The sequence below is a fragment of the Agelaius phoeniceus genome, chromosome 6, assembly GCF_051311805.1.
Source record: "Agelaius phoeniceus isolate bAgePho1 chromosome 6, bAgePho1.hap1, whole genome shotgun sequence".
Classification (NCBI taxonomy): domain Eukaryota; kingdom Metazoa; phylum Chordata; class Aves; order Passeriformes; family Icteridae; genus Agelaius; species Agelaius phoeniceus.
The window spans coordinates 10458703-10482080 of record NC_135270.1 but is presented as its reverse complement, the minus strand read 5'-3'; the positions used below and the strand labels follow the sequence as shown (position 1 = coordinate 10482080).

Below are 23378 nucleotides of genomic sequence, written 5' to 3'. Positions count from 1 at the left end.
ATCACCATCCCAGCTCCTCCAGCGCCTGTGCCTCACGGAGTGCTCAGGGGAGCCTGTCTGGGTGTCCTGCTCTCTCCTGGAGGACCTGTCCCAGCCATGGGAACGCTCCCTGCCCCTGCTCCACCTGCGGCGGCCCCAGGACCGCTCCTGCTGGCTCCATGACCTGCGGGACACACGCCGGAATCGCCGTCCCTGCGAGGAGACCGGGATGGCCCACTCCAACCTCGGAGTTTGTCCCTCTTCAGGTGTGTCCTCCCAAGCCCTCCTCTGCTGCTGCCACCACCTCCTCCTCGGGGAGTCGCTGCCTCGGCGGCGCCGGGACTGCCGGCGGCCATCGCGGGGCCACCTCATGGATCTCCTGGGCCTCCTCTCCGAGGGCCCGAAGGAGTAGCTCCGGGCGGACTGGCCGCGCCGTCTCCGCTTCCTGTCGTACACGCGGTCCTGCACCTCGTGGTACAGGGCCACGTGCTGGGGGTAGGGGTGGCGCGTGGGCCGCTGGCACCGTGGGCACGTGGCCTCGCCCAGGCTCCAGTCCCACAAGCACAGCTGGCAGAAGCAGTGCCGGCAGGAGCTGGAGCAGGTGGTGTCGATGTGCTGGCACTCCGGGCACGCGGCCTCCTCCTCCTCCCGGTTGTCGTCCGGCGGCGTGGCCCCGGCGGCCTGGCTGGTGCTGGCAGCCTGGCTGGTGCTGGGCTCCGGAGTGTCCTCCCTCGATGACATCTCGCCCTGCAAGAGGCACAAAGTCTGTTTGCAGGTAGCTTTCCCTGAAACCCCGCGGCCCCTCGGCCCTCTGGGGCTGTCCCACACCTCAACAGCGGGGCCGTGGTGGGGCTGGAATAGCGGTGTTTGCATCCCACGGCTCTCATCATGGGATTGTGGCTCTAGGCCCCCTCTGCTGCTTCTGTGACATGGCCCGTGTCCCGTGGCTGCTGTGACGTCACTGATGGCGCTGTCACAAAGGGCCACTGTTGAGGCTGGGACAGCCCCGAAGGGCTGAGGTGCTGTGCTTGGGTCTAGGGACAGGTGTTGGGGGGTAAATTTGGTGCCTCGTAGGGCAAGAAGGTGTCACAGGAGTGGGATCCTCAGGGGGAGGCCACAGGAGGTGCCCAAAGTGGCACCACGATGGCCACAGGTAGCCTCAGCATGGCCAGGGCTACAACTCATCAAGAACTGCAGGGTTAGGACAAGGGGAATGGCTCCAAAATGGAATAGGGGAGATTTAGGTGGAATACTGGGAAGAAATCCTTCCCTGTTCAGGGGTGAGGCCCTGGCACATGCTCCCCAGAGCAGCTGTGGCTGTCCCATCCCTGGAAGCATTCCAGGTCAGGCTGGACAGGGTTTGGAGCAACCTGGGCTAGTGGAAGCTGTCCCTGCCCATGGCACGGGGTGGCACTGGATGATCTTTAAGGTCCCTTTGAGCACAAACCACTCTAGCATTCTCATCAAGAAGAAGGAGGTGGCAATGGAGCAGGGCTTGGAACAACACTGACAATGACTTGGGTCTGCACCCTGAGAGCTGAGGCTCTGCTTGGGTGAGGACCCATGGAGACACAGCAGGAACCTTCCAGTTTATTGCACTACTGGCTAAGAACAGCTCTCTGAAACAATTCATTTTGCTCCAGTCATGGCTGTCCAGTTTTCTTCATGATCTCAGGTTGATCTCAGGTTTGGTGCTATTGTTGATAAAGTAAGTTAAGTAACCTTCAGCCATGAGGACACAAATCCTACAAGAATAAAGGAGTAAGGGCTGAAAAACTCTGTCTCCTGTGTATGGGAATAATTGGATCGGCTTTCTTCTACAGTGCTTCCTTCTTAGAGCAGTGGGGGGAAAGGGAGGTATTTTAGAACAATAAGAAGACAAGAATTTCCCAAGGAGCTGAGATGGATGTTTTTCGGTGACAACAAAAACAAGTATGTTTTTGGGAACAGGCTGTAGCTGGGCTCGCACCACCCCCTACTGCCAAAGGCTTCCCCGGGAGGTGGTGGAGTGCCATTCCTGGAGGGATTTGGCATATGGGTGTGCATCCGTCTGCGGCACTTGGGGACACGGTCAGTGGCGACCTTGGGGGACAGCGGGACCCACGTGCGGTTCCCCCTAATGACTCAATCCCACGCACGGCCCCACGGGACTTGTAGTTTTCCTCTAGTTTATCCCCGCTCTCAGCCCCCGCCAAAGAACTACAACACCCAGCACGCCCAGCAGGGCGCTGCGCACGCTGACGGTTCCCGTCCTCGGGGGCAGCGGGTGCATCACGGTGCTTGTAGTCCAATCTTCCCAGGCAGCCCGTGGCACGGTGGCGCACGGGGACTACATTTCCCAGCGACCGTGGCGCCAGGAGCGGAACCGGGAAGCGCGAAGATGGCGGTGGATAAGGAGCTGCTGGAGCGGGATCTCTATGGGCTGCTGGGGATCGGCGAGAAGGCGTCCGAGAAGGAGGTGAGGGGCGCGGACGGCTCGGGATGGGCTCCTTCTCCCTCTTCCATCCCTTTCCCGGTGTCCTCGGGAGCGGCGGGTTCCCGGCGCGGCGCTGCTCTCCAGCGCTGGGCTGAGGGGCTGCTCCAAGCGCTGCTGCGGGACCGGGGCTGGCAAAAGGGAAAATCCCGGTTTTGCTGATATTGGCGTTGTCATATCCCGCTTTTATTTGAATTGACCTCGTTCCCCCAGTTCACTCCTCAATCCTGCGGGACGGAACCCGCCTTTGGAGGAGGAGAGAACTGCGGGGTTGTCTGGGACATGTGGGTTGGTCTGGGACATGTTGTTCTCGCTTTGTTTATGTGCTTCCAGAAGGGAAATTCCCGTGTTGATCCAAAAATCCTGTTGTCAGACGTTTGTCCGAGCGCCCAAAAGTCACGTAGTTAATTTCGTGGGGTTGCAATTACACGTTTGTGGTTTTTAATTGAGTTTAGTTGTTAGTCAGTGCTAAACACGGGAAGGAAGCTCCGAGAGAGCTGCAGAGGGGCTCGGGCCAAGGGCCGGGAATACCAGGATAAAAAGGGAATGGCTGCCCACTGCCAGAGAGCAGGGTTGGGTGGGACACGGCGGGGGAATTCTTGGCTGAAATGGGAAGTTGGAGGTTGGAGCCTGGCAAGGAGACGCCTCTCCTTCAGCCGGACTCTTGTGCAGGAGGTGGGCTCATCTGCAGGGCTTTTCCTGCACATTCCCAATCCCGGGAGCTTTGTCCACCAGGTGGGGCCGGGACACAACTTTTCCCACTTGTAATAGCAGGGAATTGGTTGGGAGTGGGAAAGAGTGGCTTCCTTTTTTCCTTCTCCCCCTTCCGCCCCCTTTTTTTTTTTTTCCCTTTCCACTTTTTTCCCCTCCATTTCCCCATTTTTCATTCTCTTTACCTCTTTTTAAAATTATTTTACTTTTCCACTTCTCTTCGTTTCCCCGTTTATTTTCCTTTCCCTCTTTTTTTTCCTTTCCCCTTTTTGGTTCTCTTTCCCCCTTTTTGGTTCTCTTTCTGGGTTTTTTCCCGTCCTCCATTTTTTTATCATCTCTTCCCTTCCTGCCCCCCCTTTTCTTTTTCCTTCCTTTCCTTTCCCCTTTCCTTTCCCCTTTCCTTTCCCCTTCCCTTCCTCTTCCCCTCTTCAGTTTCCTTCCTCCATATTTTTTTCCTCTCCCACTTTTCCCCCTCTCTCCTCCTTTCTTTTTTCTTCTCCCCTTTTTATTTTCCCTCTCCCCCTTTTTTCCCCCCTCTCCCATTTTTTTTTTTTTAACCTGAGTTTTACCTGCTGCAACACAAGACACCTGGAAGCCAAAACAGCTTTTAAAAGCTCCAGCTCCTTCCAGACACATCCATGTCCCAGCAGGTTTCCCTTGAACACAGGGATTATTTTGGGTTTCCAAGCTGCTTTTTTTGGCAGAACCCAAGCAGTTTCCCCCCAGTGACCCCCAGTGTGGCCCCTGCAGGTGAAGACAGCGTTCCGGCAGAAAGCCCTCACCTGCCACCCGGACAAGAACCCCGACAACCCCCGGGCAGGTGAGAGAGATGGGGCAGCTCTTCCTGCTGCAGTTTTCCCTTCTTCAGGCTCCTGGAAGTGCCCCTGCTTCCCTAAGTGCTGAGGGGATGGCTGGGTGGGTGTCCCTGGGGATACACACAGGGCTGGGAGTTGCTCCTGTTGGTGTTAACTTTGCTTTTTGAGGCTGAACGATCCCTGCTGGGTTTAGAAACACCAGCAGTAAGTCAGTGCTGGAATTACAGCTGCAGCCCTCCAAAGCTTCCCAACCTTTGCCTGTTTGGACACTGCTTTGATCTGTATCTCTCACAGTCCAAACTTCACCAGCACTCCATAAATCCTTTTATCTGTGGGCAGGGCAAGGAGGAGTTCCAGCTGCCTGCAGCGAGGGATTGCTGTGAATGGAGGTTGTAGAATTAGCAGTTACTTTGTATTTTGTGTGTCAAGACTGATAATGCATCTTTATAAAAAATAAATACAATTTGCCAATGCTTGTAATGGGACAAGAGGAAAGACTTTTAAAGGATAGATGGCTGTAATGCAACAACTTCCAGTACAACATAAGCAGGACTTCTTGTTGAAGGAAAAGGACTGAGAGGGAGAAGGAAATTGTGAGCTCCAGCTAAATGTGGCATGAAGGAGATATTGCAACCCAAAATGAAAAGAATCAGTAAGAAAAATTAAGTTTGTGTGTTCCAAGATTTCTCTTAAATTTAAACAATCCCATTTTTGTGCTTCTTTATTTACTCTTAAGTTCGTGTAATACCTTTGAGTTGAGGCTGGAGGTTGGCTTACAAATCACTTGCAGAGGTGATTTTTGTTCCTTGGAGAGACCTTCCTGCAGGAATTGTCTTTCCTGGTTCTTCCCCAGGCCCCTCACCTGGTTTCCCTCATCTTGCCCTTATTTCTTCTCATTCCCAGCGGAAATTTTCCACCAGCTGTCCCAGGCCTTGGCCGTGCTCACAGATGCAGCAGCCAGGGTAAGGAAGCTCCCTGGGCAAGGGTGGGATTTTGGGGTGGTGCTGGGAACTGTAATCCTGCCTGTCCTGCTTTCTGCTCTGACAGGGGCTCATTGAATACAAATCTCAGCTATTATTCTGTTATTCCCCCTGCTTCTCCATGAGATCAAATTTCAGGTGCCAGGTAAAAGCTTGGAGAAATGTGGTGTTTGGGATTTGCTGCTGGGACCAGCTCTGCCCTGAGATTCTGCCTTTAATAATGTGCTGGACTGGGGCATATCCTATTTAATAACACCATCCCTGATTGAGGAACACCAAATTCCCATGGCAACATCTGCCATTCTTGTTGAGTCAGGGGCTGACAAATGAGTAATACCTGGATGCAATTCCTGAGGCTCCAAGCTTTGCTGTCTGAGGGACACGGGAGAGCTTGGATCCTTCTGGGGCTGTGAGCAGGTGGCTGAGAACCCACTGCCCAAGGCATAAAAGAACCTGGAAATGTTCCTGGAAAGAATAAAACCAAAAAAATGAGCAAGGAACTCTCTCCAGATTAGCTCAGGAGAGGGAAAAGTGTTGATTCCAGGTGATAGAAGCTAAAAACATGAGCTCCTCTTTTCGGGTACTGGCAAAGCTTGTAATCCAAGAAGCAGCAGATGCTTCAGCCCTGCTGACAGGGGTTTCAGTCCCTGATGTCATTGTATTCCCTGTTTTCCAGTTTCTCTCCTGGTTTCTGTAGTTTCCCACTGTTGTGCTGGTTCCTTGGCAGGCAGCCTATGACAGGGTGAGGAAGGCGAAGAAGGAGGCTGCAGCAAGGACACAGAAACTCGATGAGAAGAGGAAGAAAGTAAAGCTTGGTAAGAAAATCAAACTCTCACATTCTCCTGAGGTCTCCCCTAGCTGGCTGCTTGCATTTCTCCTTCCACAGGGTTCAATCCATGGAGGATGACTCTGGTTCCTTCATCCCTAGTATAGTCCAGTAGACCTGGAATCTCCTCCCACAGCCATAGCTGGGGTGGTCCTGCTCTGGGAATTAGGGGCTTGAGGACTGTCAAGGCTCCTTTGGTGTGTGGGGCCAGAGGAGAGGCAGCAGAGCTGTCAGGATATTGGTGTAGCTGCAGCCAAGTTTGTGATCTATCCATCTTCCTCTGGTCAGCAGGGAAGATTCAAGTTCTCTTTGGATTGTTTTAATTTTGTTTCTTTCTCTGCAGATCTTGAAGCCAGGGAACGGGAAGCCCAGTCCCAGGAGAACGAAGAGGAGGAGATCAGGATAACCAGATCATTAGAAGAAGAAGTAAGGATAAATTCTTAGTTCTCTCTGCTATTTTTGAGAAGAATTGCTGGAAGTATTTCCATTCATGATGAAGTCCATGGGATGAGGTTGTCAGGAAAATTAATCCACAAACATCAGAGGTTTATGTCCAAAAAGGAGACAGAGGAGTCCTTTGACTTTATTGGAATAAAGGGAGAGGCCATGGGGCATTGCCCTGGGATCTCTCAAAATTTTGGAGGACACAGCCTCCTTTTTATCCTAATTTCCTGGCCCCACTTCCCTTCTCTCTTTCCCCATTGGCTGAGGTACTTGAGAGGTACAGACTTCCCAATACACCTGATACTGAAGATGTCCCTCTAATGTATAACCCTCCCTTTTAATTTTTAAATCTTACACAATTTAGGGGTTTTTCTTCCCCATTGTTTCTTTGATCTTTCAATGTCTAATTTCATTTCTCAGCAAACCTAAAGTTTATTTGTAGAAGCAAATATCTTTTTCCATTCATCAATCAGTGGAATCCTTCCCATTGTTTCTTTTATCTCCCAGTGCTAGTTGTATCTACCAACAGAACCACAGCTTGTTTGTAAAGACAAATCTGCTATTCCTCTCAAGGTGCAAAAAAAATCTCTGGAGAGCAGTCCTTTAACTTTTGGGATTAAAAGGCTCTGTCAATCAGAGAATCCTGGAATGGTTTGAGTGGGAAGGGACCTTACAGCCAATCCAGTTCCAGCCCCTGCCATGCTCAGGGACCCCTTCCACCAGACCAGGCTGCTCCCTTTGGAGCTGTCCCAGGGGATCTGGCAGGAGGGGTGTCCCAGGAGATGTGTGTGAGGCCCAGGCTGTCCTTGGAAGTGTCCAGGTGACATTGCAGCCCTGGCTCTGTGCCTCAGGTGCCCGTGCTGTGTTCCCTGTGCCGCAGATAATCCGCCTGCGGGAGGAGGGCTCCCGGCAGCTGGAGGAGCAGCAGAGACTGGTCAGGGAGCAGATCCGCCTGGAAAGGGAGCGGCACAGCCGAGGTGAGCACGGGGAGCACCTGCAGGTGGCCTTGGGCTCTTTGGCAGCTCTCCACCCTGAATTTTTCCCACCTTCTTGCAGGGAAAAATGCCTCAGAACATGTCTGCTGCTTGTGTTTTTGCTAACCTGTTTGTAGCCTTGATCCTGGCAAGTCTGTGCTTCCTAAAAGGGAAAAATGCTCCCATGGAGTATTCAGTCTGTGCTGCAGTTCCTGTTGCACGAGATTTTTGGGACTGGAATGGTCCAGTGGAAATCCCAAAGTGTTTCATCATATGTGTGTTCTCAGGGAAAAAAAATGTGCAAAATGCTGAGGAATTTTCACCTATGTCCTTTCATTTTTTTTTTTAATTTTTTCTTTCTTTAGGCAAGCAGGAAAGAAATGGAGCAGAAGGCAAAATAACTCCTAAGCTTAAGGTAAGACATCCTTAAAAAGCTGTGTTTTGGTGAAAACTGATAGAACATGGTGGAAAACAAAAAGGACATTTCAACCCCGCTGAGCTGGCGCATCCTTTTTTATACTGGAGATGAAATTCCTCCATGGAATGTGCATCATCAGGTGAACAGCTCCTGTCCTTGCTGTTAGAATTCCTTCCTCACTTACCTTTTCTTTGTCTGCTCCAGATTTCTGAGCCTGGGATTGAGTTGTCTGTGCTTTAAGCACAGGGAAACATCTGCTAATTACCCTGGCAGAGCCATTAGCATCCTTTCAAGTGCGATCTTTTTTTATTCCAGTGAGCAGCGTTTCTCCCTGTTCCCCAAACAGTTTGTTCCCTGTGCTCACTCCCATGCTGAGATCACCGTCTTGGCAGGCCTGGGAGTGTGGCTGGAAATAGCAGACGTGGTGAATGTGCAGGGGGGTGGGAGCTGCTTGAGCAGGCAGCACATCCAAACGGGAAAAAATTAACTCCTACCGTTTGTTCCCCAGCTCAGGTGGAAATGCAGGAAGGAAGATGAGACTGGAGGGGGATACTCCAAAGATGTGCTGCTGCAGATCCTGCAAAAGGTCCTGTCTGACACTCTTCCCTGTGTATTACTGGGTCTTCCCCTGATCTCAGTGCTGTAAGGACAGTGAATTCGGGGAAGCTGCATATCACAGAATCATGGAATGGTTTGGGTGTGAAGGGACCTTAAAAATGATTCAGTTCCACCCCTTGCCACAGGCAGGGACACCTTCCACTATCCCAGGTTGCTCCAAGCCCTGTCCAACCTGGCCTTGGACACTTCCAGGGATGGAACCACAGCTCCTCTGGGCAACCTGTGCCAGGGCCTCAGCACCCTCACAGGGAAGGATTTTATCCTAATTATCTAATCTAAACAGGTAATCTAGTGTAAACAGCTGGTTTGAAGCTATTCCCTGTGTCCTGTCACTCCATGCCCTTGTAAGCTGGAGTGGCTCATTTCCTTCCCTGTTCAGCTTTCTTATGCAGTTTTCAAAGCTCATCAGCATGATCATGGAGTCATTAAGGTTGGAAAATATATCTTAAATCATGAAATCCAACCTTTGAACCATGTTGGATCCTTTGATCCCTGAGCTGGGAGCTGTTTCCCAGCAGAACAACTGCAGACTCTTCGCACTGGATGCTGCCTGCCCACTTAGTCTGGCTGTGTGGTTGTGGTGCACTCGTCCTTCACTTGAAGCACTCCACATCCCTGCTGTGGCAAGTGCAGAGACAGGCACAGACAAGCCTTTGATCTGATCAATCCCACCCTGGCATCTTTTCCCTCTGAGCTCAGCAGCCCTCTTGCATTGGAGAGCCAAGTGTGTAGCTCCATGCCTTCCCAGATTATTTCCTGGAGGGACAGAAATAGTGGGATCAGTGGAAGCAGGACAGAAATGGTGACAGCTCAAGCCTCATGGTTGTGAAAACACAGGTTTTCTCTTTGTGTTCATTTGATAACTGAACTTGACATCTCTCCTGGCTCTGTAATTAACTTCCCTTCCTTTCTTTCTTCCCACAGTACGGTGATGTGCTCAATTTGTTGATCTCCAGCAGGAAGACTGGGAGCGCAGTGGTGGAATTTGCCACGGTGAAGGCAGCTGTGAGTGTGCAGAGGCCCTGCTGGCTGTGCTGGGGGTGGCACAGGACAGGTGACAGCCAGGACACTGCCCTGTCATTAAGGCAGTGGAGAAGGGTAATGAGAGTCAAAAGGCACGGAGGGAGTGGCACAGCTGGAGGCACAAACCCAGAGATCAGGTGCATAAACAGGTTGTGCATGGAACAGGCTGAGGGAAGAGGCACTGCCTTAAAAATCAGTCACTGAGCACTTACTCAGCTCTCTCTGAAGGTGAAATGCCTTGGAGTTGGGCTTATGTGTTTTGGAGGTGATATCAGGCATTTGCAGTGAAAAACAACCCAAAATATCTTGACTCACTGTGAGTTATAATAATTCATGTGGCTGTGGGAGCAGAAGTCATCAGTTACCCTAAATTGTAGTAGTTCCATGAGCTTGGGCTGTATGAGAGTTTCCTTGTTAGCTTTTCTTTCACTCGTATCCAAATGATAAAACCCCCCAAAACTGTGTGTAACCTGTATATCAAAAGTGCTGGCAGGGGCATGGACCATAGAGGTGCTTCTCATGTGGGGCAGCTGTGAAAGCTGAAAGTTATGGAATAGTTTGGGTTGGAAAGATCCTTAAAATCTTACAGAGTGGAACCATAGAATGGTTTGCATTTGAAGGGACCTTAAAAGACCATCCATTTCAAGCCCCCAGCCGTGGGCAGGGACACCATCCACAATCCCAGGTTCCTCCAAGCCCCTTCCAGCCTGGCCTTGGGCACTTCCAGAGATCGATCTTGTTTGTGCCCTACTTGGCCTTGAGGCCATTCCGGGATTCTTAGGGACTTGTGAGGGAAGAGAGTGGGATCTGAAATTCAGGTGGTGATGGAAGGGTGTTTCCCTGCCAGGAGATGGCTGTGAAGAATGAAGTTGGTCTGCTAAATAACCCCCTGAAGATTTCCTGGCTGGAGGGCCAGCCCCAGAGCCGCCCCAGCACCGTCCTCCCTGACAGCACCAGCCAGCCCAGGAGCTCACAGGTAAGGAGATGGAAATCTTGTGCTGGAACAGCCTAAATCTCAGAGTGCTGTCAGATAGAAACTCTTGGGGCCAGGCCTGGCTTTCCCAGCAGCCCTTTCTGTGCTGGATCAGTGGCTTTCTAAAGGACCTCCTGCCTGGGCCGCAGCACACTGGGAGCTGTTTGGATCTTCACACATTCCCTTTCTCCCAAGTGAAGAGCAAGGATGTTCCTTGCTCAGCCCAAAGCCTCCAGTGCCATTCTGATGGGATTTTTGGAATCCTCTGAATGAGAGCTGCTGAAAGGTTCCTTTAGAGAGCCTTGGTTGCTCACTGCATTCCCAGGAGGAGGAAGTTTCAGTGCTGGAAGCAAACCTCTATTCTTAGGGACTGCAGGAGCAATATCAAACTAAATACCCTTTTGTGTTTTCACTCCCTAAATATTTTAAGCTTGTGAGATTGTTCAGTGCATTCACTCTCTTGATGTTTCATTAAGTATTTTATTTATATTATTTGTAATTATGCATCAAAACACCTGATTGTTATCCTGTCCATGTAGGACCAGGGAGAGTCCTGCAGCCACAGGAGAGTCACCAGAATGTTAGGGAAGAACACAAAAAGCAGAATCCAAAGCATGTTATTTGAGAATTTCTCACTAGCAGAGAGTGAGAACTGGCTCATTCCTACCAGAGGGGTTGCTGGTGCAGTTGGAGCTTCAGTAGTGGATTCCAGTCTCTGTGGGCTCAGATCCCTGAGTTTGTCTTGGCCTGGTTCCATGCCCAGAGCTTGTTAGTGTGGAAGTGCAGCGTCTGCCTGCGGTGCAGGATTAGTGTGGTGGGGCAGCAGGGAGAGCAGGAAAGCAGCACACAGTGCTGGTGACTCACCTCTGCCCAGCACAGCTCCTCAATCCCACCTGGCTCTGGGAGTGCTAAGGGCCCTGCATCCTGCCCAGGAGTTGCACAGCTGGTGCTTTGCTGTGCTCTCTGCCGCTTTTAGCTGTAAGAAGCTGCACTTTCTGGGATTGCACTGCAGCCTTCCATCTCCAAGCTGCTCCCTTTCCTGTTTTCCCTTGTTCCCACTCCAGACCCTCCCCAAATCCTCCTGCTGCATCCACTGGGACGCTTCTAAAACCTGCAATGTGTTTACAGCTCCTCTTGGCTGATCTGCTTCCAGCTGACTTAGCTTGTGCTCTGCAGTTCAAGAGTGTGCTGAGTGAACTCCCAGATCCCTGTTCCCTCTGCCTCTTCCCTTCACACCCAGCCTGGCTTCCCAGCCACCAGGCTCCACGTTCTTGCTTCCAGGCTGCACTTACCTCATTCTGATTTAACCTGCCCTTGCTTCCTATTCGCTTCCCCCCTCTGTTTTTGTCTGAATCCACCCCCGTTTTGTTCCTGCTCTGTGCAAAAGCAGCTCCTCTGCTGCTCTGCTTCAGGAAAAAGCCCAAGCCTGCAGTGTTCTCATGGCAACACCCTCACTACTCATCCTCTGCTCCCTGTCTGGGACAGGCAGCCAGTACTCCCTGCCTGGGAGAGCCAGCCAGGACCTGAGAGCCAAAATCCACGGGTAAAGGACAGCCAGACCCCAGCCAGGGGGTTTGGGAGCAGTTCCCAGGTGGAAGCTGCTCATCTTCCACAGCCTTGTTGTCTCCTACAGCAACAGGTGCACGTTGTGCAGCAGTTCCTGGAGAGCTGCTGCAGCCAAGCAGGCTCCAGTTCCCCTTGGAATTCAAAAGCTGTGGCTTGGACAGTATTACTCCAGGCTATTGAGAGCAGTGGCTGTGTGATGGTTCAAAGCACACAGTGGCTGCAGAGAGCTTGTTTTGCCATTCCAACAGCATGCAATGCTCAGTTTAGGGAAGATTTTCCCTGCTCCTGCAGTGGAATCTCCCTGCCAGGGCTCCTTAGCCATTCAGCCCTGAGAAAAGCCTCCTGCCTGGTGTTCTTGTACCTGTTCTAAGCTCCCTCAGAGGTTTCAGAGGGTTTATTTCCTATTATCTGACTTTGGGAGGTGAATCTCACAGGGTAAGAGGCAGCTGTGCCTTCCCTGGAGTGTCTCTGCACTTTGCTGTGGCCACTTCCAAAGCTTCTGGTGAGCTGGGGGCATGGAGGTTTTATTATTGTTGTTTTTTAAAAGAGCTCTAATAGTCAAAAAGGTAAGAACTGGTAGTTTCTTTTAGCAGTTTGTTCTGGTGCTGCCCAAAATGTTCTCAGCCTGGCAGAGCCTTTCCCACTGTCCAGCTCGGGGTGGGCAGCTGTTCCTGTCTTGCCCCGAGCTGTGTGAACTCTCCTCAGTAGAAAATCAAGTCCCAGCTGCTTTGTCCTTCCCTCAGAGCCACACAGGTGTCCCTCCCCCCATCATAATGGACCTGGGAGTGCCAGGGAGAATGGACCTGGGCCACTCCAGATACCCTGTGCTCCTGGTGCCTGGGATTTCTGTGGCTTGTTCCCAATGAAATGAGGCAACCAGACACTTCCAGTCACAGATACATTTATTCTTCTATGTCTGTACAGCTGGGAGCTCAGTGCATGCGTGAGGCAGCAGTGTCAGAGACATCTCTTCTCCTGCCAGGAGGATAAATCCACTGCTGGTGCTGTATCAGGAGCCTACTTGGATGCTTACCTGTTTCCAGGCTGGGAGTGCCACCTGCACTGGAGTTAAGGGAAAAGAAACCCACAAAGAGGAAGAGAAAAAACGGAGGAACAGCTTTGAGCTTTCACATCCAAACATGGTGGGAGGAGAAGCCCCAGTTCCTGTCTCTCAGCCCTCAAAGCTTTGGCTTCGGGGCGCAGTGCTGCTGCCTCCTTGCAGGCTGCCTGCTGTTCCACAAGTGATCCATGCCAAATCCCTGTGTGTCCCTGCCCCACAGTGTCACATCCCCAAAATAAGTCTTTCCCAAAAAATGCCAGTCTTCCCTGAGGATGGGATGCGCAGTCCGGAGTGGGAAATTCCCAGGGTGGAGAGCGGAAAGTTGGCCATGAGACAGCAGACGGTGCTCTCACCTGAGCACAGAGCCCGTGAGCTCTGCTCCAGAGGATTCCTTGGCAAGGACAGGGATGCTCTGTGGTGGGTGAGGCGAGGACAACAAAACAGGCCACACACGACAGGCATGCTCCAGTATCCTTCCTCCTGCTGGAACGGGAGGAACTGGCAGCAGCAGTGAGTAACTGGGATGTGATGGACAGTGAATACCTTCAAATGGCGTAATCCCTCGGGTTCTGTTTCCTGAGGGTCTGCAGCACATCCTCGAGGAGAGATAGCCCCAAATCCACTTTGAAGGACAGGAAGGGGTCAGCCAGCTCAGGAAGAGTAGTGCTGTTTGGGAGACCTGCCTCTGAGGTGCCGTGGTCCGTAGCCTGGTCCTTGTGCGTGGGAGTGCCTTTGTGGTACGGAGCAGTCTCGGAAAAGGAGAGGTCGGAGTGGGAATCTGTGTGGTCGATGATGTTGGGACAGCTGGAACTGTCCAGGTACAGCCGGGGAGGCTTGGGAGGGGCTTGTGCCTTGGCCAGGTTCTGCTCGCTCTGACAGGACAGGTACTCAGACTTGTCCTTCAGATCCCTCAAGCATTCCCTCTTCTGGCCGTCCGTGTCCAGAGTGTGGCTGTTCTGGTTCAGGATGATGACTTGGTTGCCCAGCTTTTTGTGCCTCCTGAGGGAGAAGCGTCGGAAGAAGGTGGTGGACTTGAGGGACCCCCTGCGCCAAGTATCCATGGTGAGGAAAGGCAGCGAGGAGCAGGAATGCTGGCTCCTTGCAGGCAGAAGCCCAGGGATCAGCAGAGAGCCACACAACAGGATCAACCTCTTCCTGCCCCGTTCCTGGAGCTGCAAGGAGCACAGAGAGGCTGGTAGTGCAGGAAATGCAAACTCCACGCTGTGGCAAGGAGCACTTGGCTTGTCTCGGATCTGAAGGAGTCTCCCCCTGGAGTGGAGAGGAGCGGCGGCGTGTGAGCGAGCTCGTTAAACGTGTGCTGCGGCTCCGGGCTGGTGGGGAACAGCAGAGGCACAGTCACCATGAGAACAGATCTAATCTGGCATCTAGAACAGAAGGGCACTCGGGTGCCATGGTAACCAGGCACCTTCTGCGGAGGGGCACCGCCGGAAAAGCGCCGTGGGTGGCTGGGAACGAGACGGTGACTCAGTCCCACCGAAGGAACCCAGGGAATACGGGAGAAGGGGGATGCAGAAAGCGACAGTGCAGGAGACAACGTTGGGAGAACGGAGCGCAGGAGAGACTTACACCCTGTTGGAGCAGCCCGGAGTCCTGGAGTGGAGAGGAGAAGCTGCTGGAGCACTCGGAGACCAGGATGAAGAATCAAGTCCAGGGAGAGCTCAGCCAGGAGTCCAGGAATTCAGCCAGGTTGGACCCAGAATGCCAAAACTCCCCAGCGCTGCTGCCGCCGTCCCTTCATGTGCCACCCGTCACTGCTTCCCGGGCTGCGGCTCCCTGCGTGGATGTGTTTGTTTTGAGCCAAGCCCTTGCTGAGTCAGCCACGTCAGAAACTGGGTTTCACTCCATTGGTAATTGCCAGGATTGCAGGAAGTAGGTGTGTGGAGTGGTGGAGCCTCAGCCCACGCTCAGGCACCTGGGAGCACGTGCTGGGAGCCCACCTGCCTGGGATCAGGCTGTTCTTCCTCCCGCCACTCCGAGGGCTCCTTGTGTCAGCAGAGCTCCCAAGCCAGGCTGCAAATAATTTCCTGGCTGTTTTAAATTATAATCCCAGTGTGAGGTGGGGCTTCAGGTTTGTGTGGGTGATTCATCTGCATAAGTCTCAGGCAGCCTCTTCCATCCAGCCCAGCAAATTCCTGGGGTTGGTGGATGGGACTTGGAAGGATCCTGGCTGAGGGCTGATACCATCAGTGCTTTCTCAGACACTGCTGCTGCCAGTACCCAAAGGTCATTTTGCTCATGTGGCTCCTAAGACACCAATTAGACTCTTAATTTCCCTCTTGATGTTCCTTATCTGTTGTGGGCTTTCATTGTGTCCTCGCAGCCTGGAGGAACCACTTTGTTGGCACAGGATAAGGAATTGTACTCTCCCATGTTTCCATGCAGAGACTTATTTAGGCACTCTATTGCCTTTGTGTATCCCTTCTGCTTCCTAAGAAATCATTCAACATCTGGAGAAGCTGTGGCTGCCCCACACCTCAAAGTGTCCAAAACCAGGCTGGAGCAGCCTGGGCTAGTGGAAAATGTCCCTGCCCATGGCACAAGGTATGAACCAAATGATGTTTGGAATCCCTTCCCTCCCAAACCATTCTGGGATGCCGTGATTCTCTCTGATCACTACTTAACCCACTTCCTAGAAAAAGGAATATGAAGGGGTTTTTTCCCATTCACCTTCTGTCAAGAAACTCTTATTTCCACCTGAACTGTCAAGGAATGAGCTGGATGTTTCCAAGCCTTGCAGTGCTTTCATATATCCAAAATAGCACGGCCACCTACTAGTGTGGAATGGCTTTGGAAGCAGCGCCAAAGCACTGGAGCAGCTGTCATCTGCTGCCCACGTTCATTAGGCAGAGTCTGCAATCAACTGCCTTGACGTGACAGTTGCTGCCACACGCAGCAGGGAGGCTCTGGGAGCTTTGGGAAACTGTTCCATTCCTGTGTCAGGTTTGGGAACATCCCTGGTGGTTTTCTTTCTGCTTCTGCTTAGAATCGGGGAATTGTTTGTGGTGGAAAAGACCTCCAAGGTCATTGATTGCAGCTGTTAGAATCATGGAATGGTTTGGGTGGGAAGGGACCTTAAAGTCCATCCCAGGGCAGGGACACCTTCCACTATCCCAGGTTGTTCCAAGTCCTGTCCAACCTGGCCTGGAACACTTCCAGGGATCCAGGGGCAGCATGGCTTTTCTGGGCAACCTTTGCCAAGGCCTCAGTGCTGTCAGACAGTTGGAAGTTAGTCACTTCCATGACTCATACACAAAGGTTTCATTTTTTATGGCATTAGCCTTTGTAACAGGTGAAGTGTATGCTGGACTTCGGGCACCAATGTTGTAGGTGCAGAGTGATCTTGTCATCCAAAATAATTCCCCATTCAGCCTCATGGAATGCTGGCTCCGTGTCTGTCCTGCTTTCCTCACCAACCACACTCATTGCTGGTTGTTTTTAATAATCATTTTAATAACAATTCCTGGTTATTTCCTATAGCCAGGCAGCTTTCACCCACCTCACCCAATTTCTGTGGGATCAAACCCACAGAAATTCTGCCTGGAACGCTGGTGTTGTGAGGGGGATTTGGGGAAGTCTGGGAGCCTGTGCTGCCCCTGATGGGCTGTGTGTGTTTCCTGCTCCTTCCCAGGCGTCGGTGGTGTCGGAGCGGGACTACGAGAGCCTGGTGATGATGAGGATGCGCCAGGCGGCCGAGAGGCAGCAGCTCATCCAGCAGCTCCAGCGGGAAGACGAGGAGGAAAAGTCCCACACTTAGCATGAGAGTATGGATTCTTCCCACCCCTCCGTCCCCTCAGAGCTGTTTCTTTATTTAAGTCAATAAACCTCCTTTTTTCTAAGTGTATTGTGGGAATAGAAACTTCCAGGGACTGCAGCCCTTATCCCATTCCAGGTCTGGGGAAGGAATGGCTGGCTGAGGTTCACAGAGTGCAGGTGTTACCCTGTCAGTGTATGTGCCCAGAGCAGCTGCCCCATCCCATGGGACAAGGTGTGAGAGGTGCCATCAGATCACCAAACCTTGGGGCTTTTAATTCCTGAAAGCTCATTCAGGAGCTTCATCCAGAGGGATTTGGCAACAGCTTTAAACAACCCACAGAAGGACATTGGTCTCTTTGGAGCAATGTTTTATTGGTGTTACCCCCATAGCAGGATCTGTTCACAGTCCCAAACATTCCAGCAGTGTTGGGATTAGAGCCTGCACCTGGAATAGTCACACAACACCACTTTCTGTGTTATTTTGGGAATCCCATGTTAGGCTTGGATGGCAGTCTGGGATCTGGAATTTCAGTGGTGCTGCTGAGATGGAAACAGGCCTTGCTGCCAAGGGAAGGGATTCTCAGAGCACTGGGAGTAGGTTTAGTGGTTGCCTCTTGGATTTCAGAGGTGAGATGAGATGGGATGGTGTCCATGCTTGCTGTCCTTCCCTAACCCCCTGCCCAGGAGAAGGGAGGCAAACAGGGCTGTTACTGAGCTTCCTCCAGGGCATGCTGAATACATGATTAAAATGTAAAAAGCTGGAATTTGCCAGACTGCCATCCCACTGAAGGCAGAGCTGGAGCCATCTGTTCCCTCTGCCAGATTCTGGGCATACCTTCCTCCCCCTGCTCTTGGGAAACAGAACAGGGATGGCAAAATTCCACTGGGTCCAGCTCTGCCTCTGTGCCGTTCCTCCCCCTGCCTGAGCGCCTGGAGTCTGGGACAGGAAGGAATTAAGGGGGGAAAGTTTGCTGCCAGTCCTATAAGAGGATGTCCAGCAGGATGTGGTCCAGGTGCAAGGCAGGATTCTCCCTGGCTATTCCCTGTGGAGGCACCAGACCAGGGTCTGGCCCACGCCAGTCATGCTGACCACGCGGTAGCCGAGGCTCTCCAGCTTGTCCAGGACCACGCGCGGAGCGTCGTTCACGTAGTACTCACAGCTGCACCAGGAGAGATGGGAATAAGGTGAGCTGGGGAGGGAGAGATGGGAATTTCCTGCTGGAAGTGAGCCTGCCTCGCTCCTGATCCCTCTAAGACCAGCAGCCACACCTGGCACAGGCGTGTGTGACACAGGGCCTTGGTTAACCCCGGGGGAAGGCACAGCCCGAGGTGCCAAACCACAGGAATCCTGTCCAGGAGGGAAGGATCAGGTTGAATGGGAGTGTGGCTCAAGGGCTGGTGTCCAGAGCCACATGCTGCTCAGTAACTGGGCTGACACTGCAGCAGAGGGTTCACAGGTAAACACAGTGAGCACGTTTTTAGCATACCTGGGAATTCATGGAGGAGGAGAGGAGGAATGATTCAGGTGTTTCTAAGGAATGAAATCCCAATGTTCTACCCATGTCAGAGTATGTCTGTGAGATGGGTGGGTTTGAGAGACTGTTAGAATTTGGGGACTGGAACAAAGTGATGCTTTCAGGCAGGTGGGAAACATTTGGAAAGCTGGTAGTCATCCATCCTGCATGGATGTGCCAGGCAAGGTGGAGCCCAGGCTCCTCTGTTCCAGCAGTGCCTGGGAGCTGACACTGGGATCCTTGTCCAGTTCTGATTCCCCCTTGGTTTTTGCTGGCTGTGTGCCTGGAGCACATTCCCACGTTCCTACCCCTTGATCCCAGAAGCTCCAGGGCTGTGACACTGCTCCCCAGTGAAGGGACCAGGCACAGACTGGGCTGAATTGGCTGGGGACAGCTGAGCTGAGCTGAGCTGGGCCAGTGGGACCTTTGGCACTGGATGTGCCAGCCTCTCCTCTGACATGACTTTTGGGATAAGGCCCAGAGCAGCTCAGCTGTAGCTGACTCACAGTGCCGGATAAGCAGATAATGATGGGCTGCAGGATCACTGGGGATCCTGTTTGGGCACCTGAACAAAGCTTCTCCTGCTTTTCCTACTAATAATGATAAAAAAAGATCCAAAAGCCTTTCCAAAGCTTCTCCTGCTTGGATTTCAGACCGTGCTGGAGCTGGGAGTGCTTTAAAGCATGAAATAACCTGAGATGTGAGAGATTTTCCAGTTTCTCAAGACAGACTGTACTTGGCTGTAATTATAGATGTGGTGTAAAGATAATGTGCATTATTATAAGTGTCTTTGAAGTCTGCTCTTTCTCCAGAAGGGTTGCCACATACCCTTCAGATTCACAGTGGGAGCTAGTAAATATTATTCCCACTATTCAGAGGAAGTAGCAGAGGCAGAGATTTGTAGAAAGCTAAGAAACTGAGTATCTGAGCTAAAAGCAGGGGGTAAGAGTTCCCAGGGCTTTATCCCAGCTGTGTGTTGAGGGAAATGAAGATTGCACACTGTGGGTATCAGATCTGCTGCTGTCTCCACGTGCATCCAGTCGGGATGGAGGGGCTGGGATACCTGCAAAGCCTTTTCTTCCAGGTAAATCCCACCCCACCCCTTGCCCCACCTGGCTGCCCCAAGGGCTCTGACCCCAAGAGAGAGGGCAGGGACCACATCCCTGCTCCCCACACCTTGTGGGACTTAATGAGGGGCCGTGTGTCTGTGCAGAGCTGTGGAACAGGATCCGTGTGCTCCCTCATTACAGGGATCTCAGCTTCACCTGTACATCCCAGTTTCCCAGCAGCTCTGTGCTGCTTGAGGTTTTCCCTCAGGCCCCCTACAAGGTCATGGCTAAATTGTGGGGCCCAAGGTGCTGCAGGAGGGGAGTTTGCAGCATCCATAGTCAGGTTCTGCTCATGAAGGAATTGGGGATGGAAAATCCTGCTCGTCCACAGTGCAGATCCTGGAGCTCCCAGCTGTGGTTGGGACCGGGAGGAGGCGGCTGGGCTGGCACGTGGCTGTGCTCCCGGGGGTGCCAGCAGCCACATTCCAGCCAGGGGACTTCCCCTGTGTGCTGAGCAGTGGGGAGGAGGGACGTGCTGTGCCGCAGGGATGTGCCGCAGGGACACAGCGGAGTTCCCAGCTGTGACACAGGCCATGCCAAGGAGCAGGTGGGACAAGAGGAGCTCAAAACGCTCCGGGCCATGGGGAGGAGAGAAAGGTGGTGAATCCAGCAGGGAGATCCCATAGGAAGCTCACATCCCTTCCCCAGTACAGGCAGAATGTGGTGCTTCTGTTCCTTACAGTGCTCCAGCTCCCCCAGCTGCTGGGGCAGGCACGACAGAGGCTTTTATTTATCTTTGCCTTCCTTTTCCACCTGAATCCCAGGGATCCTTGTCCAAATCTCTCAGGATCCAGTTCCTTTTTGGAGCCTGTTGTGTTTCACTGTCTCCCATCCCGTTGCGTAACTCCGGGCTCTGCACGGCGGGTGGCAGCACGACTCTGGCGCTGCTGCCAATCTCTGCCCCACCCACGGGCTTGGGAATAGCAGCACGGAGAGGGATCAGCCCGGAAACCCCCCCAGGAATGCAGCTGGGATGGGGGGGGCCCTCAATAGTTATATTTTATCTCCTTATTATCAACTTTTCCCACCCCACTCAGATTTTTAACGCTGCAGCAGCCAAGGATCCAGCCCTTGGTGTTGGTGCTGCGTAGGAGGGTTTTCCCAGCTCCATGGACAGAAGCTGGGCAACTTTTGGGATGAGTTGCACCTTCTGTTTTAATGCCTCCTCCTTCTCCTACTCCTCCTTTTCCTCCTTCTCCTACTCCACACCACAGCACATGGGACACAGCAGGAATTGAGCTGCTCCTCTCTGTCAAATTCTTTTGCATTTGGGGGTTTGTTTTGCTTTGCCATTGTGGTTTCGTTGGTTTGTTTTGGTTTTTTTTCTCACCCCAGGGAAAACCAGGAAGTGAGCTATCAAGTGAGGAAAAAAAAAGAAAAAAAAGTGAGCCAAACCATGAGGAAGATGCTGAGTGGCACTTGTCATCTCTGAGTGGCACTTGGCCAAAGGCTGGGGTCAAACTCAGCGTGGTCAGAGGTGGGGACATGGAGAAGTGTCAAATATCCACAGCTTGGGAACATGCCTGTGGAGGGGCTGGGAGTCAGGGTGACACAATGGGAAACAGCTCCAACCCCAGGGCTCAGCTGCCCATGGAAAAGATTTGGGAGCTGTTGGGAAGGGCTGGCTCAGGTGAAGCCTTGAGCTGCACTGGAGAGTGGAGTGGGATAGACAGACAGACTGCAGCTGGGAGGGATGGATGGACAGAACTGGGTGAGCATTCTGGTGTCTCAGCACCAAGAAAGGCACAGTCAGAGCCAGGCAGGGATGGCACCAAGAGAGGGAAAGGGGGGTCAGGTGCTAAAACAGGGTCAGAGCAAAGGAAAGTAAAAAACCAAGTGAAATAGCAGGCAGCATTTCCTCATTAATAGGACACATGGGAGTCTTGGGATTAACTGTACAGCTGGAAGGTGCTGTGGGGGATTCCAGGAGTGAAAATGTTCTGCATTTCTTGGGAAAGTAAGGAGAAAAGGACTTACAAGTTGTTCCCCAGTGTGCTCCTCTTTGTGGCCCCCAGGATGCTCATCAGGTGGGGATCCGAGTGCTCATCGCCCACCATGGTGGGCCCAGCCTCCTGTGGGACAGGCACAGAGCGGTGAGTGACACGTGGTGACACTGCCACCCCCTGTTCCCAGCAGGGCCCTCAGTCCGGGCCACTGCCAGGAAGGTGCAGCTGCTCACCCGGGAAGGTTCCAGCCTCAGCTCAATGCCAGGTTTCACACTGGAAATGTTTGCTTTGCCCCTTTGGTAAAGAGCAGAGCTTCCAAAGTCTCTGAGGGCAGACTGAGCCCTGCTGCTCCAGGCTGTTCCCTCCAGTGCCAATAATCCATGTATCCCTTCCTGTACCTCATCCATAATCACTCAGTCAACTTGTTCAATCCCAAATGCCACTGCCAGCAGATGCTTTGGTGCTGCAGCATCCCCACACGTCCCCATTCCCGATCCACTGCTGTGTCCATCACAACTCCCCCCCTTTGCTCATTTGCTGTTTTCACTGTCCCACTGGTCTCACTGTCTCCCTGCTTCCTGCCCCAAACCACACCAGCAGATCCAGGCTTCTGGATGTCGGGAAAAGGGAAACCCCAGATAACCACAGAGCTGTGGGCTCCTACAGAGTCCTGCAGGATGTGGGTGCTGCCAGTGCCGGGAAGTAACGTTTGCTTTGTGGCTTTATTTGGCAGGGACAGCAGCGATCCCACCAGTGCCCCTGGACACTGATCCCAGCCAGAGATCCCAGCCACTGCCCCAGCCATGCCCACTCCCATGGCCGCGTTTTCCACCCTGGAATGGCTCTTTGGGGACGAGGGAAAACCAACTGCGAGGACAAGAGGGGCGCCGTCCCTTTGGCATTCCTGGGATCCTGCCGCAAGTTTCCCAAGTGAGTCGCTCTTTGGGACAGGAGGGTTTGGGGTGGGGCACCGGGGGCTCTCACGGGGAGCTCTCACAGGTCCCCCAACCCTGCATCACCCCCGACCCCCCCAGCAGCAGCAGCAGGGCCAGCCCATGCCGGGATCGCACCGGTGGCACCGCGGGCTGAGCGGGTCTCACCGCTCGCCCCGGTCGGTTCCCTGCCCGCCCCCCGGTATCCCCCACCCCCGGGGGTCCCGCTGGGACTCACCAGGCGGATTTGGGTGCTAATGAGCAGGTACGGCATCTCCGCTCCGCCGCTCCCGCCGCCGCTCCAGGGGGACCTGCCCGGGGCCGCCCCCGGTCCCGCCCCGCCACCACCGCCCCCGGGCGGCGGGGGGGAAAAGGCTCACGGTCCGGAGGGATCTGGGGGGCACCTGGGGGGCTCCGAGGGATCCCTCGGGATCTCGGCGCTGCCTTCCCAACAAGGGACGGGCAGGAGGTGAAGGGCTGGAAGGGGATGGAGCAGGAGGGGACAGAAGGTGAGGAGCAGCAGATGATGAGCAGGGAGAGAATGGAGCAGGAGATGATGGACTGGGAGACAAAGGACAGGAGATGATGAGCAGGGAGAGGACGGAGCAGGAGATGAGACGCAGGGACGTGGAGGACAGGGAGATGTAGGACAGGAGATGATGAGGAGGGAGGCAATGAACTAGGAGATGACGGATAAGGGAGACGAAGAAAACGGAAATTAATAGCAGGGAGATAAAGGACCAGGAAACAACAGCAGGGAGGTGAGGACTGGGAGATGGTGGAACAGGAGCCAGGCAGGTGGGCCCTGTAGAGCATTCCCACTCCCACCCCACAGTCTGACCAAACATTCCCCTGAAGGAGAATGTTCAGCATCTCCAACATTTTTTGGGAAAAATCTCTCTTTCTACTGTTATTATCTGAGAACACAGGGAATTTAAATTCCTTCAGAATTGGAGAAGTTCCATTTCCTGAGATCAGGACAGGCAGAGGTGCTGCATATCCGTTACTATTGCTGTGTTATTCATTATTAATTGTTGTTGTTAATTGTTATTATTGACATTGTCAGTGACATGTTGGTTGGGTGTGGTGACATACAAGAAACTCCAGAGGCTCTTGGTCTCCTGTTCCTAAAGCACATCCCACAAATCCCAGTATGTCCATCAGGAGTTCCCTGTGGGATACCTCCCCCCTATGGGTTAAACATCAGCTTGTTTTCATCATTCCCATCCTCAGCACAGCCTCT

The 23378-nt window shown here is 52.9% G+C and overlaps 3 protein-coding genes across 5 annotated transcripts; 1 reads left to right on the top strand and 2 right to left on the bottom strand.

Moving 5' to 3' along the window:
• Positions 1-2285: 2285 nt before the first annotated feature.
• Positions 2286-16717, top strand: DNAJC17 (DnaJ heat shock protein family (Hsp40) member C17). 2 transcript variants are annotated; one of them, XM_054634995.2, is made up of 11 exons: positions 2286-2437; positions 3914-3983; positions 4882-4940; positions 5686-5773; positions 6128-6210; positions 7109-7205; positions 7568-7617; positions 8129-8206; positions 9163-9243; positions 10109-10237; positions 16510-16717. In XM_054634995.2, the coding sequence occupies exons 1-11, from the start codon at positions 2360-2362 to the stop codon at positions 16633-16635; spliced, it is 939 nt and encodes a 312-aa protein (XP_054490970.2). In that variant the 5' UTR covers positions 2286-2359; the 3' UTR covers positions 16636-16717. The 2 variants fall into 2 exon arrangements, with proteins under 2 accessions (XP_054490970.2, XP_077035810.1); XM_077179695.1 differs by lacking the exon at positions 16510-16717 and adding an exon at positions 12725-12852.
• C6H15orf62 (chromosome 6 C15orf62 homolog) lies at positions 12685-13921 on the bottom strand. Its single transcript, XM_054634998.2, has one exon. The coding sequence runs from the start codon at positions 13919-13921 to the stop codon at positions 13406-13408; it is 516 nt and encodes a 171-aa protein (XP_054490973.1). The 3' UTR covers positions 12685-13405.
• A 268-nt stretch (positions 16718-16985) lies between the features above and the next one.
• GCHFR (GTP cyclohydrolase I feedback regulator) lies at positions 16986-23122 on the bottom strand. Of its 2 annotated transcripts, none has more exons than XM_054634997.2 (3): positions 22374-23122; positions 21235-21329; positions 16986-17794 (listed from the first exon to the last, which is right to left on the bottom strand). In XM_054634997.2, the coding sequence occupies exons 1-3, from the start codon at positions 22407-22409 to the stop codon at positions 17671-17673; spliced, it is 255 nt and encodes an 84-aa protein (XP_054490972.2). In that variant the 5' UTR covers positions 22410-23122; the 3' UTR covers positions 16986-17670. The 2 variants fall into 2 exon arrangements, with proteins under 2 accessions (XP_054490972.2, XP_077035811.1); XM_077179696.1 differs by lacking the exon at positions 22374-23122 and adding an exon at positions 21437-21896.
• Positions 23123-23378: the final 256 nt, after the last annotated feature.